General features: G+C 37.1%; 1 protein-coding gene across 3 annotated transcripts in view; it reads left to right on the forward strand.

The window, feature by feature from the left end:
- Nucleotides 1-15697, forward strand: part of NR3C1 (nuclear receptor subfamily 3 group C member 1) — a 106088-nt gene extending 90391 nt beyond the window's left edge. For all 3 annotated transcript variants that reach the window (XM_036312855.1, XM_036312854.1, XM_036312856.1), the window contains exons 7-9: nucleotides 1388-1518; nucleotides 10805-10962; nucleotides 11536-15697. In XM_036312855.1, coding sequence (XP_036168748.1) covers nucleotides 1388-1518; nucleotides 10805-10962; nucleotides 11536-11688 — 442 coding nt within the window. In that variant the 3' untranslated portion in view covers nucleotides 11689-15697. The remainder of the gene's footprint in view (nucleotides 1-1387; nucleotides 1519-10804; nucleotides 10963-11535) is intronic.
- Nucleotides 15698-15959: the final 262 nt, after the last annotated feature.

A 15959-nucleotide genomic window follows, 5' to 3' on the forward strand; every position in this document is an offset into this window, starting at 1 on the left:
CCTACAGACACAGTCTCAAGGTGCCTGTGTCAGAGAGGAAGTCACCTTCACTGTTGCCAAAAAGAGAACTATTCAAACCACTGCGTAACAATCACCACATAACCTGATTGTGCCACTTACATTCTTTACACGAAGTAGGTATTACAGAAATGTTTTCTCAGTGTCCAGCTCTGTTGGAGGGTACATGGCTTATCCGAACAATAGCTTTGAAGAGGCCATTCTGATTTCACATTCTCTTTTTGTTTCGAGGTAGGAAGGCTTCCTCCCCTTTTCTTTATTTAGCTCACTGTGTTTCCACACTACTCTGGTGTCTGGGGTAGGAAGATTTGGGGGTCAGAAAGTATACATTCAAGTTCGGACCATCTGTGTAGCTTGTAAAAGTTTCTCATCATTGTCCTTAGGTCAGAAAGTTGTAGAAAAAACTATTTTTTAACAGCCAACTAGAATTGTTTTTTTCCCTCTACTACGCTGTAACTGTCGATTACAACATAATGGAACCTAAAAGAGAGAAAGATACCTCACAGAAAAGGAAAGCTTAATTCCTATCGGAGCATTGCGAAGGTGCCTCTTTACTAGAAGCAGATTTTAAATTTGAAGCATCATAGAGCTCCTGTCATCACTTTGGCAGTATGCCATTCATGTCTGATTTATTTTGTCATATAAAGAAATAAATATTTTTATCATATAAAAAAGTAAAAACTTTTTTATCTGTTAAGTCCAAGATCACTTTCTGTCAAAATTTTGAAAAAAATACACATAGATCTTGAAGTATTTTTAAATCTGTGAACTGGGCACAGATTCAGGCTCTTGGTTTCACTTAAGAAATTAGGAAACTTTAGGGATCTATTTGAAACTCGTAGATGTGATCATGGTTGTTGAGAATTAATTTGGTACCTTTCATTAGGAGATAATAATGTCTGTCAGAGGCAGATTTGGGGTCTAAGAAAGCCTAGAGTCGAATTCCGACCCTCTGCAGAACTATATACAGTGTCACTCATAGTTGTCTTTAGAATGGAATGCCATGAGAGAAAATGCCTTTTGAATTTTAAATGGGTAGGATCTAAAGCTGTGTTGTCTAGTTGGCCATATTTGGATGCTACCATAAAACCTTGATTTAAAAGAGCAAGTGGTAATAAATCCTGTAGGAGTAATAAGTTCTAAACACTTAAGTAAATAAAATAATTCATGGAGTGCATGATGGAAAAATAACTTCTTCAATGTAAAATTACATTGTTCAGTAGTCTCTTTATATGCTTTAGACCTAGGAACAAGTTTAAGAAAACTTCTAATCTGTAGGGAATTAGCATTAATCATAATAGTTAGGTTTTCCTTCATGGAACAAGCAGTACTTATTTCTAATTCAAACACTGATGTTTGTCTTTCACAGGCAAAGGATGTCTCTACCCTTCATGTATGACCAATGTAAACACATGCTATATGTTTCCTCTGAGTTACAAAGGCTTCAGGTATCTTATGAAGAATATCTCTGCATGAAAACCTTACTGCTTCTCTCATCAGGTTTGTAGAACACTGTTCACTTCTATATGAAGCATGAAATGTAGAAACAAAGGTTTATTTGTATACATAGCACTAATATTATATCAAATATGTCTACTATTTCCTGCTAGTCTGATAGGTTTTCATAAATGTAAACTTTTAGAAAGGCACAGCCCATAACATACACCAAGATTAATAAGACATAGATGTCATGGAGAAATAGAGGTGTGTGAGTTGCGTAGGGGTGTCTGTTGATCTGTAATGTGTAGACTTCCTCCTTCCTGTGACCTCTGTAGGAGGCATGGAAAAAGCAAACCAACTGGAATGATTTTGGTTTTTCTACTACATTGCAACTTTGTCAAAATATTTTACTTATACGTTGAGTACTACCATGTATAAGACATTATGGGGAAAAGATTCATCCTACACAAGGTGTGTGATTACTATTAGAGGACTGGCTAGTGCAGCATCCGAGCGGGACTATTGGGCAGAGGTATTCTATCTAGAAAACGACAACAAGAGTTTATAAAACCACCTTGAAAGTTTAGATAAAGTTACTGTATATAAGCTTTAGTGAGGCTAATCTCACTTAGCAAGTTAAAACTTAAAACTAAAGAACTTTTGAAAAATACAAAGTATCATGTCTATATTAGTAAAATTGTGACATTTTTGGCATTTTCAATAAAAATGTGAACCAGTTGTTATAAACTTTAGACCATCCCAGTAAAAATTATATATCAGGTTAATGTTTATAAAATACTGAGTTGATGGATGAATAATTTTTTCATATACAAATAAGTAAACTTGTAATTTTTTAAAAGTCTGTATTCTATTAGTAACTGTGGCTTCAAAGTTGTCAAATAACTGTAAGCTGTAGATGTTGCACATGACTATTTAAGCTGTTGTAATTCTTTGTTCTACAAAAACTTGTTTTATGTTCTTAAATTTAAGGAGTATTAATAATAATCAAGGCTAGAAAAATTTCCACAACCCCTTAAACAGCCTAAAGGTAAATATAATCACTAGAGACTCCTTTCAGGTTACCAATGGCAGCACACGTGTTAAAGATGTGAGCTTGGTGTTATTTGAGCAAACAGTGATTAAGGGAGAAGCTCTAAAACAATGCTTTTTAATTCGAAATTTTCATGTCATAATGAACATAAAAACAGCATCTGTACAGCATAGCACACTGAGGTAAATGAATGAGGCCACTTGCAACCAGCATAGCAAATCATTATCGTAACACATTGATAACCCATTCACCGTACACCAGCTGGAAAAAGTTCTGGTTTCACATAATCATCAGAAATCCAAAATGAAAGGTGAAAGAGAAAAGTAATTATACAAAGAGAGGTAATGGCTGAAAAGTTTCCATAATTTTAAAAAGACACCAAACCCTATATCCAGGGAGTGCAATGAATTCCACATAGTATATTAATAAAGTCCAGCTGTCTGAACAGCAAAGTTAACAAGAAAATCACTGAACAGGAGAGAGAAAACATCTTCAAAGGAGAAGGAATTTAATCGAACAATAGCTACTGAAGAAAATGGAATGATGTTTCTAAAATGCTAAATGAAGGTGGACTTCAGTTTCAGCTCTGACAAGTAAACAGCTTCGGAGCTATCCTCACAATAAGGAAAAGCTGATCAAACTGAAAATCGGTGACTTTTCTTAGATCATCAGAGAATTGAGATGACAAGGCAAACCACCACCTCACAGTCGGTAGAGAAGGCAAATGTAGAGAAACACAGCTAGAATGAGCTTCCTGGAAGAGAAGCTGCTGGAGCCAGTAACTGGCAGTAACACTTCAGTCATTTTGATGAATTCTGGAGACCCAGTGAGGAATAGCCTGAGAGTTAAGAACTCTTGGGACCCAGCATTGGCAGGGGGCTTGTCTCCCCATACTTCCTTGGGGTTTACCACCGAAAGCCCCACCAGGTTCCCATGGTGAAGACCTGAGAAAGAGCCCCTCATGTTTCTACGCACTAAGGGCAACGGCTGTAACAAAGCTTTATCTGACCTGGGGAAGTAGGCCACTCCAGCCTTTCTAGATCATGTAAGAGGAGGGGGAAAGTCCAGAAACATTTCTGAAGGACACAGCCCAGGGACCAAGCCTACTAAAAAGATTTAATCATAAAAGTATTAAACATCCCACCTTACCACCATATGATCAGGGTTCCAGTGGGAAGAACTGAATTACAATGGAGAGCGCTGCAGAATTACCGGTATTTAGGAAAGAAAGACAACAGCGGGCGGAAGGAGGGGGAATAAAAAGGAAACTGGAACCTCTTAATACCCACACCAAACATTTAACGCAGCTTTGTCCCTAGCCAGATTAACATAAAACCTCACATAATTTCTAGCTTTTTGCAAAAAATTGCAAGGTAAGAAGAAACAAACATTAGAATAAGACATAGATATAGCACAGATGTTGTAATGATCAGATAGGGAACTTGAAATACCTATGATTAATATGTTAAAGACTAATGGAAAAAGTAAACAACATGTAAGAACACATGGATATTGTAAGCAGTGAGGTGGAAATTTTAAGAAAGAATCAAAAGGCAATGCTAGAAATTAAAAATACTGTAATATGGAAATGAAGAATGCTGTGCATGGGCTCTTAGATACACCAAGGAAAGAATCATTGAGCTTGAAAACACTCAGTAGAAACTTACAAAATTCAAGTGCAAAGAGAAAAAAAAATGAAAAAACATAGAACAGAATATTTAAGAACAGTGGGGAAAGTTACAACAAAAGGTGTACTATACAAGTAATGGGAATATCAAGTAAAAGAAGGAAAGGAACAGAAGCAATATTTTAAGTAATAATGGCTAATACTTCTCCAAAATTCATGACAGGAACCAAAACATAAATCTAGGAAGCTCAGAAAGTGCCAAGAAAGATAAATACCAAAAAATCTACACCTAGGCCTATTTTATTCAAACTGCAGAAAACAAAAAAATAAAGAGGAAATCTTGAAAGTAGCCAGATTGGGGAAAAGAACAGCTTACCTATGGTAGAACAAGGACAAGAAATATGTTCTGCTGAAGTGTCATCAGTAGAAACCATGTAGCAAGAGTGGAATCACATATTTAGTGTTGAAAGGAAAAAAAATCAACTTATAATTCTGTATTCAGTGAAAATTCCCTTTAAAAGTGAAAGCAAAATAAAGACCTTCTCAGATAAACAAAACTTGAGAGAATCAGTTACTCGTAGATCTGCCTTTCATAAAGTGTTAAGAGAAGTTCTTTAGAGGAAAGGAAAATGATTCAGGTCAGAAACATGGATCTACATATAGAAAGGAAGAGTGTTAGGAATAGATGAAGATAAAATTGTATTTTTTTCATAATCTAACTGTTTAAAGTATTAATAACAATGTATATTGTTTGAGCACAACATATGGGTAAGTTGAATGAGTGACCACAATGTTAATAGGGATGGGAGGGAGAAATTAGGAATACTCTGTTTTAATGTAGACTGCAGTTGTACTGTAACAACATGGGTTTGAACTGCTCTGGTCCATTTATTCACAGCTTTTTTTCTTTTTCTTTTCAATAAGTAGAGTCTGCCCTTTGTATCCATGGGTTTTGTATCCTTGGATTCTACCAAATGCAGATCAAAAACAGTATTTTCACATTCCCAACTGCAATTGTTTGAATCCACAGATAGGAAGAGCCACCTGTAGAGTCAGAAATTATACCTGTATTTTCACCTGCAAGGGGATCTGTACCCCTAATTCCCACATTGTTTAAGGATCAACTGTAGTTGTCAATGCAAACTCTAGGGCAACCACTAACAAAAATTTTATTTTTCATCACCATTTATACCCTCTGTGAAAAAAAAAAAAACTTTAAGAAGTAATAATTGACATACTAAAAGGAGAGAAAACATGTCATATAAAATGCTTAATGAAAACTAGAAATAGCAAAAAAAAAAAAAAAAAAAGTGTGTGTGTGTTGGGGGGGGGGGGGGGGATTAAAAAGGAAACAAAGAACAAATGCCAAGAGCAGATAACGGCCACAAACACGGCAGACAGTGATCCAGCTACATCAGACAATTTTCAATGTGAATGGTCTAAACATATCATTAGTCTTCTGTTGTTGTTATTGTTGTTAGTGGAGGCTCAAACAAAGTTTGCCACTAAACTTTGTATATAATATTATAAAATGTACTTAGGCAAAAGGGAAGTAATGACATCTTTAAGAAGGTAAAAAAAAAAAGTGGTAAAAAAACAAAACAAAGGAAGTGGTAAATATGTAGATTTAAACTAAACTTTACTGAATAAAATAACAATAATGATGTCTTTGGGGGGGGTGTTAAAAAATAGAACTAAAGTACACATTAATTACATATAAGCAAAAATGAGAATTTGGTAAAGTAAGAATGGGTGTTTAAATTTTAAGGATGACAACTAGAAATACAACGTGTATATAACATTCCAAAGCATTAGGGGGAAAAGGATAACATGGTAAAAAAACAACAACAAGCAAACAAACAAAAACAATCCAAAAGAATGAAAGAAAGGAGAGGAGCAGGGAAAAGCTTCATCAGAGGAAGTAACAGATGGCACAGATAAATTCAAATATATCAGTAATTTCACAAGAGGAATCTCTCAATAAAGATATTTAACAGCTAAAGTGAGAGGATATACTATACATGGTATAACCCAGGGATGGCAAGCTTTTTTGTAAAGGACCAGATGGTAAATGTTTTCAGCTTTGCATAGTCTCTGGTATAGCTACTCAGCTCTGCCCCCTGTGGCAGGAACACAGGCCTGGCTGACTTCCAACAAAACATTTACAAACACAGGCTGAGGTGAGGATTGGGCTGTGAGCCATAGTTTGCTGACCACTGCTTTAACCAAAAGAAAGGTAAAGCAGCTGCATTACTATCAAAATAGACTTTAAGGCAAGAAAGAAAAAGTTCTATATTTAAAGATACTCATTATATAAAGCATTCCACTCACCAGGAAAATATTTGTAAATATATGACCTCTAACAACATAAAGCAAAAATTCATGAAACTACAACGATAATTTGGAATGGATGAAATTCTTTTAAATATAAATATCAGATAGGGATTTTCCCATAATTACTTTTAGAATTCAGGTAACCAGCAGGAAAGAAACATAAATAAGAAATCACTATTTTAAAAATTAACAGTAATTAGATTACCTGTAATATAAGTAATGTATAAAATTAACATATCACTAAGGGTAGGCTCTTGTCACTCCTGATTAAGTGACCTTTATTTTTGCATTAATATGGACATCTTAGAAGTGCCAAGTATTGCTTTATGAAATCAAAACATTTTCATGTGTTCTTTGGTCTAATCCTAATCAAAATCCTGTGAGAATGATACTTCACATTAACAAATAAAGGATAAAAACCATATGGTATTCTCAAAAGATGCAGAAAAAGCATTTGACGAAACTCAACATCTATTTATGACTAAAAACTCTCAACAAAGTGGGAACAGAGGGAATACTTCAACAATTAAAGGCCATATATGACAACTCCTCAGCTAGCATCATACTCAGTGGTAAGAAACTGAGCTTTTCCTCTAAGATCAGGAACAAGGCAAGGATGGCCACCCTTGCCACTTTTACTCAACATAGTATTGTAAGTTCTAGCCAGAACATTAAGACAAGAAAAGGAAATGGCATCAAATAGATAAAGAAGAAGTAAAACTCTATTTGCAGATGACATAATATATCATATAGAAAACCTTAAAGGCTCCACCAAAAAACTGTTGGAGCTGAATAAATTCAGTAAAGTAGCAGGATACAAAATAAAAAATGCAAAAAATCTGGTGCATTTCTATATAGTAATAACAAACTAGTAGAAAAGGAAAATCAGAAAATAATTCCATTTACAATTTCTTCAAAAATAATAAGATACCTAGGAATAATCTTAACCAACAAGGAAAAACATCTATACCCTGAAGGTTGTAAAGCATGGATGAAATAATTGGAGAAGAGGCAAGTGGAAGGATATTTTGTGCTCCTGCATTGGAAGAGTTAATATTCTTAAAATGTTAATTTATGACAAAAGGAGCCAAGAATATACAATGGGGAAAGGACAGTCTCTTCAATAAATGGTGTTAGGAAAACTGAACAGCCAGATACAAAAGAATAAAACTGGACCACTATATTACACTACATACAATTATTAACTTAAAATCAATCAAAGACTTGAATGTAAGACCTGAAATAAGAAAACTGCTAAAAGACAACATAGGTGGTAAGCTCCTTGACATCAATATTGGTGATGATTTTTTGGGTCTGACACCAAAAGCAAAAATAAACAAGTAGAACTACATTAAACTAAACAGCTTCTGCACAGCAAAGGAAACGATCCATCAAGATAAAGGCAGTGTGCCAAGTGGGAGATATTTGCAAGTCATATATCTGATAAGGGGGTAATATCTAAAATATATAAAGAACTCATACAACTCAATAGCCAAAAACAATCAAATGAAAAAATAGGCATTGATCTGAATAGACATTTTTCCAAAGAAGACATACAGATGACCAAGTACATGAAAAGGTGCTCAATATAATTAATCATCAGGGAAATGCAAATCGAAACACCTTACACCTGTTAGAGTGGCTGTCATAAAAAAAGACAGTAACAAGTGTTGAAGAGGATATGGAATAAAGGGAACCGTCTTTTACTGTTGGTGGGAATATATATAGATTGTTGCAGCCACTATGGAAAACAATATGGGAGTTCCTCGACAAATTAAAAATAAAGCTACCATATATGATTCAACAGTTCTACTTATGGGTATTTATCCAGAGGAAAAAAAAAACTAACTTGAAAAGATATATGCACCTCTATGTTCATGCCAAATCATTTTACAGTAGCCAATATATGGAAGCAAGATAAGTGTCCATCAGTGAATAAATGGATAAAATGTGAGATATTTATATTCAGTGGAATATTATTCAGCCATAAAACGAATGAAATCTTGCCATTTGTGACAAAATGAATGGACCATGGAGGCATTCCAGTGGTTCTCAACCTTCCTAATGCCGCGACCCTTTAATACAGTTCCTCATGGTGTGGTGACCCCCAACCATAAAATTATTTCTTTGCTACTTCATAACTGTAATTTTGCTACTTTTATGAATCATAATGTAAATATCTGATATGCAGGATGTATTTTCATTGTTACAAATTGAACATAATGAAAGCATAGTGATTAATCACAAAAACAATATGTAATTATATATGTGTTTTCTGATGGTCTTAGGCGACCCCTGTGAAAGGGTCGTTCGACCCCACAGGTTGAGAACCGCTGCATTAGACGAAGAGAAATAAGTCAAAGAAAGACAAGTATCAGATTATCTCACTAATATGTAGAATCTAAAAATGAACAAGAACAAGCTCATGTATACAGAGCAGACTTGTGGATGCCAGAGACTGAGATTGGGGAAAATGGGTGAAGTGGGTTAGAAAGTACAAACTTCCAGCTATAAAATAGTAGGCATGCGTGGGGATACAATGTATATACAGCATGGTGACTGTAAGTTAATAATAGTGTACTGTATATTTGGAAGTTGCTAAGACAGTTAATCTTAAAAATTGTCATCACAAGAAAAGTTTCATAACAATGCATGGTGCTGGATGCTAACTAGACTTGTGGGGGTCATTGTACAGTATATATAATATGAATCGTGTTGTATACCTGACTTACATTGTGTCTTACATCATTAATATCTAAAATTTTTTTAAAAATTTAATTTAGTGAGAAAGAGTAGGAAACAAGTCCACAGGGCGAGTAAAAATTAAATTAAGACTTCTTGCTCCTAAACCCACTGCTCTTCCTCTATGCCAGCATTTCCTAAGGTGTCAGCAGGTGAAGTGAAGTGTGGGACACAGCTGTTTCCCCTCTCTGGAGACGGCATAATTATTTCTGAGAATTTGAAATTCAGAAATATGCCTCGATTTGGATTAAACATTTAGCTTTGCTTAAATTTGGACCATCAGACCCTCTTTTCCCTGGCCATTAACACAGAATCAGAGTTCCTAGGAATGCACTTGGAGAAACTTTGCACTCTACAGAAGTCACAATCACTGTAAGATTAAGTGAAACCATGGTTAACTGTCCACTAGTGTCAGTTTTTGAAGAGTAATATTAAAAAATTTATTTCACACCAATTTTATGATCCACAATTCATGAGGTATTTTCTATATTTCTGAGTATATAAGGGGAAGCAAATATTTCCTTCCCAGGAGGTAGGTAGGTAGGTAGATATATATATATATATCCCATATAATAAGAGCAAGATATCCTAATTAGTCACGACTGGTATGCAAATTGACCCTCTCTCCAACACAATAAGAGAGGGATATGCTAATTAGCCCTGATATGCTAATTAGTCATGACCAGTATGCAAATTGACCATGACTCAAACACACAAGATGGCTGCCCCATGTGGTCAAAGATGGCCACCCCCATGTGGCCACAAGATGGCTGACAGGGGAGGGCTGTTGTGGGGGACCAGGCCTGCAGGGGAGGGCAGTTGGGGGCGACCATGCTGGCAGGGTAGGGCATTTAGGCATCGATCAGGCTGGCAGGGGAGCGGTTAGGGGGTGATCAGGCAGGCAGGCAGAATCGGTTAGGAGGTGATCAGGCAGGCAGAATCGGTTAGGGGGTGATCAGGCAGGCAGGCGAGCAGTTGGGAGCCAGCAGTCCTGGATTGTGAGAGGGATGTCCCACAGGGATTGGGCCTAAACAGGCAGTCGGACATCCCTTGAGGGGTCCCAGATTGGAGAGGATGCAGGCTGGGCTGAGGGACACCCCCCCACCCCACCCCCGGTGCACGAATTTCATGCACCGGGCTTCTAGTATTACATAAAAAATCAGATTTCTCTTTAGATCAGAATCAATGCATTGCATGATTTTAAGGGTTTAAGTGACAGGTGATGTCACATATTCCAGGATGTAACTGGTGGGATAAACACTGTTGTTGAAGTTTTCATTATGTCTAACTAAACTGAAGGGCAGAATGGCAGGCACTATTATTTATTTGGTCTTCAAGCCAGCTTTGTGAACTAGAGAGGAAGGTATCAGCACGATTTACCTAAAGTTAAGGTCTCCAGTTACCCATTGGCCCCTATTCTCTTGGCTGTGGTTTCACGATCCTTTGAAATGCTTATGTTTTAATCGAGTGCATTAAAAGCATATAGACAATGTTAAGTCATGAAGTATGCTATTAATAATAAATGCCTTACTTGCTTATATGAAAAGTTATCACAAGAAGGTTATTGAATTGACTACCTCTTAATCTTTTAGTTCCTAAGGAAGGCTTGAAGAGCCAAGAGCTGTTTGATGAGATTAGAATGACCTACATCAAAGAGCTGGGGAAAGCCATTGTCAAGAGGGAAGGGAACTCCAGTCAGAACTGGCAGCGGTTCTACCAACTGACAAAACTCTTGGACTCCATGCATGAGGTAAGTGTCAATCACAAAGCCAAGTGTCAAAAGTTTTCCGGGTTATGAAGCTATGTTCTAATTAGTCTATGTAATTGTATACCGATATATTTTCCATTTGTGGATATTGATGATGGTTTGAGTTCAGGCTGTGACTTCAGTTTGGCCCACAGTTTTCTTGTGGAATTATGGAATTTTATTTCACCTGGTCATGTGCCTGTAGCGTCCTGATGCCAGTACAGAATTCAACAGCACTGTTTTTTTAAATATAGAATTCCCTGGCTTTGCTTGATTAATCCATTAAATTAGAATATGTCTTTCCTGTGTTATAGTACTGCAGTTCATCATGGAACACTTAATTCCATACAATTCTACATACAGTTTAAGGGATTTAAGATATCTTTGGTATCTGAGTGCTCATTTTATTTAACTTTTTTTTTAACTTGGGGAATTCCAGCAGGGATTGGGTATATTCTATCTAAGTCAGATATTTAAAAAAAAAAAGAGAGAGAGAGAGAGAGAGAAGCCAACAAGCATGAGATGTTCCCACTGATAGGATTTTAAGGCTAATCATTACCATATCTTCTCTTGTAGGTAGTTGAAAATCTCCTTCACTATTGCTTCCAAACATTTTTGGATAAATCCATGAGTATTGAATTCCCAGAGATGTTAGCTGAAATCATCACCAATCAGTTACCAAAATATTCAAGTGGAAATATCAAAAAACTTCTGTTTCATCAAAAGTGACTGCCTTATTCAGAAAGGTTGCCTTAAAGAAAGTTGACTTTATAGCTTTTATTGTACAAACTATCGTTTATCCTATAGCGGTTATGTTGTTTTATTTTTCTTTTTTGTTTATGTCTGGTGTTTGTTTTTGTCTTGTTTTAAACACGCACTACATGTGGTTTATAGAGGGCCAAGGCTTGGCGACAGAAGCAGTTGAGCCCTCGCTTTTCAGTGATGGGAACAGTAGGAAGTGATAGTTGGTGGATCCCAGAAATGAGAAACCCTGAGGGGGGGCCACCTCCCTGTCGGAGAAGGACGGCACTCTAACCACCAGTGCCCAGTCTGCTCAGTGAGCTTCCTGCTCAGACTTATCACAGTTGGCTGGACAAAATCTTCTAGACTTTTTGTTGGTGTATTTGCCCTGTATAGTTAGGATAACATTTTTTGATTTATGCATGGAAACCTGAAAAAAAAAGTTTACAAGTGTATATCAGAAAAGGGAAGCTGTGCCTTTTATAGCTATTGCTGTCTGGTTTTAACAATTTCCTTTATATTCAGTAAACTACGCTTGCTCATTTTTCTTACTTAATTTTTGTATTTGAGTTATTGTACAGCTGTTTAAGATGATGGGCAACTAGTTCATAGCTTTCCTAAATAAACTCTAAACATTAATCTTCTGTGTGAAAATGGGTTGGTGCTTCTAACCTGATGGCACTTAGCTATCAGAAGATCACAAAAATCGACTCAAATCTCCAGTATTCTTGTCAAAAAAAAGCTCACATTTTGTGTATATATATATATATATGCTTCAGTGGAGGATTATAGAGGTTGTGCAAATTAACCACCCTAACTGGTATCGAGCATCTACCTGGTCCAAACCTGCAGGGTAAACCATAGATGATGGTTGCAAAAGACTAATTAAAAAAAAAAACAAAAAAAACTAAGAGGCCCTGTCTGCACCTAACGCCCTATCCCTGCAATGGTTAATGGCAAGAACGCGAGTTTCCGGCCGTTCAGGACCTTCTGTTGTAGTTTGTATAACTTCTTAAAAGTTAGGATTCCAGAGAACCAGCGGAAACAAAGCTGAGGGATTTTAATCAGACCAAGCAATTCCTCTCACTTTACCCAAAAAACGAAATCTCTAATGTGGCAGAAGTGGCTAGACACCCATTTTCACATTCCCATCTGTCACAATTGGTCTCCTTTCCTGGTGGCGCCGGAAAGCTCGGCAGCGGCTCCCTGTGACTTAGGCTGCGAGTCAGGCTCCCACATGTGTAAGCCACACCCGCCCATCCCCGTGTGCCATGGAGTTTAACAAGTCTTGTGAATTTTTTTCCTCGCTGTTGAGAATTAATCATTTTAAACAGAATAGAAGCTGTGGTAGCCCTTTCTGTGTGCACCTTACCACCTTTCTGTTAACTCAAAACTCATTAAGCCACAAGAAATCCGATTTCTATTCAAGGTGGCCAAATTATTTGTGTAATAGAAAACTGAAAATCTAACATTAACAATATGAAACTTCTAATATATTTTTATATTTAGTTATAGTTTCAGATATATATCATATTGGTATTCACTAATCTGGGAAGGGAAGGGCTACTGCAGCTTTACATGCAATTTATTAAAATGATTGTAAAATAGCTTGTATAGTGTAAAATAAGAATGATTTTTAGATGAGATTGTTTTATCACGACATGTTATATATATTTTTTGTAGGGGTTAGAGAAATGTCGGTGGATAACCTATATGATTTATAGTGTGTGCAAGCATTCATACAGGACAGGCAGCAGTGGTCCCAAACACCAAACGGGTTTGCTCCGGGGAAGAGAGAGAGGGAGACTGGTGCTGAGACTCCGGCCCGCTCAGATCTCAGATCACAGAGGGAGTAACCCTCCGCCTCCCAGCATGACCACCCTCTTGTTCCCACGGTGAGTCTGGCAGGGCAGGTCTGGCTGACTCGGCCTCCTCTTGCGCTAAAGCGTAGGAGCAGGAGCCAGCAAGGTGGTGCTCACACACGGACAGGCACCGTCTCAGAGCGGGGTTACTTTCACAGCAGCCTTGCCAACCGTGTCATAAAAACAAAGGCTTGAGAAGCTGGGCAATAATACGCACAGAGGTACCAGCAATATGTAAATAATGCAGATCTCATAGGTTGCCAGTAATACACTAATTCCTTTCTATCCTACAAGAGTTCATTTCCAAACAAAATGAGGATGTGTTTATATTTTCTTTGAATGCTTTTTGAATGTTATTTGTTATTTTTTCAGTATTTTGGAGAAATTATTTAATAAAAAATGTAATAATTTGCTTTTTGAATGCTCTCTAAAAGGGAATGTTCCTTTTGTAATGGTTTAATTTGGTTCAAAGTATTTTAAGGTGGTTTGAAACCCAGCTAGATGTGAAATTTTGGGTGCCTAAGAAATACCGCTTGATTATTATTATCAATCACAGTGTTAAGAATCAAAAAGAATGTCTGAAAGGTAACTTATTCACTTATAGAATGTTATATGGTTAAAATCAGAAAACACGTCAGACATTAATCATATTTTAGTCCCAGCATCCTCGGCTCTTAAAAAATAAGAGGTCAGTGAAACAAATAATATGCTCACTTCGTTGTTAAAAAGAAATCAACTGACATTCATAAAACTATAGAAGGCTGTGCATTAGATGGAAAATAAACTGCCCTTTTTGAATATGTAGAAAGGAAGTTATCTTAATTATGTTGTTCCTCTGAGTGTAATTATGGATTTAAGTGAAAAAAAGGAGGTGCTATTTGAAAGTAGCTTCATTTTCGCTGTATGTGGTATCTTGCCATCTGAAGCTCTTTACGTTTGTAATGTCAGTGAGAGTTGGTGACAGGCCTAGGTGACTCCCAACAAACCCTGAAAAGACTTTTAATTACTGGGAGAGGAAAATGGCCCTCTTGGTGTTTTCAGGCCTTGCTGTGGGATGCAAGTGCTTGTGGGGTAAGACTATGGGAGGGGAACCTAAAAGAGTACCTACCTTCTCCTGAAAAAGAAAATGTCACCCCCAGGGAAACTAACAGGGTCAGGGTCTCTGGAGAGCTTGGTAGTTAGCGCAGGAGGGATTCTGGACATGCAGATAAAGGAGAGCCACACACTAACCTCACTTCAGAATTGGGGCGGGGGCGGGGAGCCATTCCAGTTTTACTTATCTATACGTCCTATTATCATCGAGGCTTATCATTTTAGTTCTCTGTTAAATACCCTAAAACTGCATCTCCATGGAATGAGCAGTGTTATTGCACTTTGATCTGTCAAAAGTCTAGAACCATGGCAGCCCTCAGTGGCCTTCGAACTCGGTCGGCCATGCAGACAGTAGCTATAGATGAACGTGTGCTTATGTGCCTGGGTTGAGAGTTGAAAGGGAAAATAAGTCAGAGTGAAAGGAGGACACTTGAACCACTTGGCATGGAAGTTTATCGTTTTCCTGACTAGTCCCCATCAGCCTGGTCCAGCAGGATTAGCACCCAGGTCTTTGGGAAAGGGCCAGCTCCTCGCTAGGAAATGGCTGGAAGAAGGAGTTTATTTTCTGATGAAAGGCTGTATGAAAAGACCCTCCTCAAGTAACTTGCTTAACTACATATAGATTCAAGTGTGTCAATATTCTATTTTGTATATTAAACAAATGCTATATAATGGGGACAGATCTATATTATACTGTGTATGGCATAATTAAGAAGCTTTTTCATTATTTTTTATCACAGTAATTTTAAAATGTGTAAAAATTAAAACCAGTGACTCCTGTTTAAAAATAAAAGTTGTAGTTTTTTATTCATGCTGAATAATAATCTCTAGTAAAAAAAAAAAAGTCTTTTTATCTACGCAGTGAAATGTCAGACTGTAAAATCTTGTGTGGAAATGTTTAACTTTTATTTTTCATTTAAATTTGCTGTTCTGGTATTACCAAACCACACATTTGTACTGAATTGGCAGTAAATGTTAGTTAGCCATTTACAGCAATGCCAAATATGGAGAAACATCATAATAAAAAACCTGCTTTTTCATTACATGACTCCGACATGCTTCTGTAGAACTCGTGCAGTTCCAGTTTTCCTCCTTTTTCTACTGAAAGTAGAGCTATCACTTCAGATACCTTCATATGCCTACGTGGACCCTTGCGTGTCTGTGTAGCAGTGCTTGCGTGCTAGTACGGCGTACATTCAAAAAGAGCTTAACCCTGGTGCCAAGGCCCGATTTCCCGTCCATGCCTCAGGTGGTCACATGCCAATTATACAAGGGGGCTGAGGGAAGGCTTCTCCAAATCCAGCC

This window comes from Myotis myotis, unplaced genomic scaffold (assembly GCF_014108235.1).
Source record: "Myotis myotis isolate mMyoMyo1 unplaced genomic scaffold, mMyoMyo1.p scaffold_m19_p_6, whole genome shotgun sequence".
NCBI lineage: Eukaryota > Metazoa > Chordata > Mammalia > Chiroptera > Vespertilionidae > Myotis > Myotis myotis.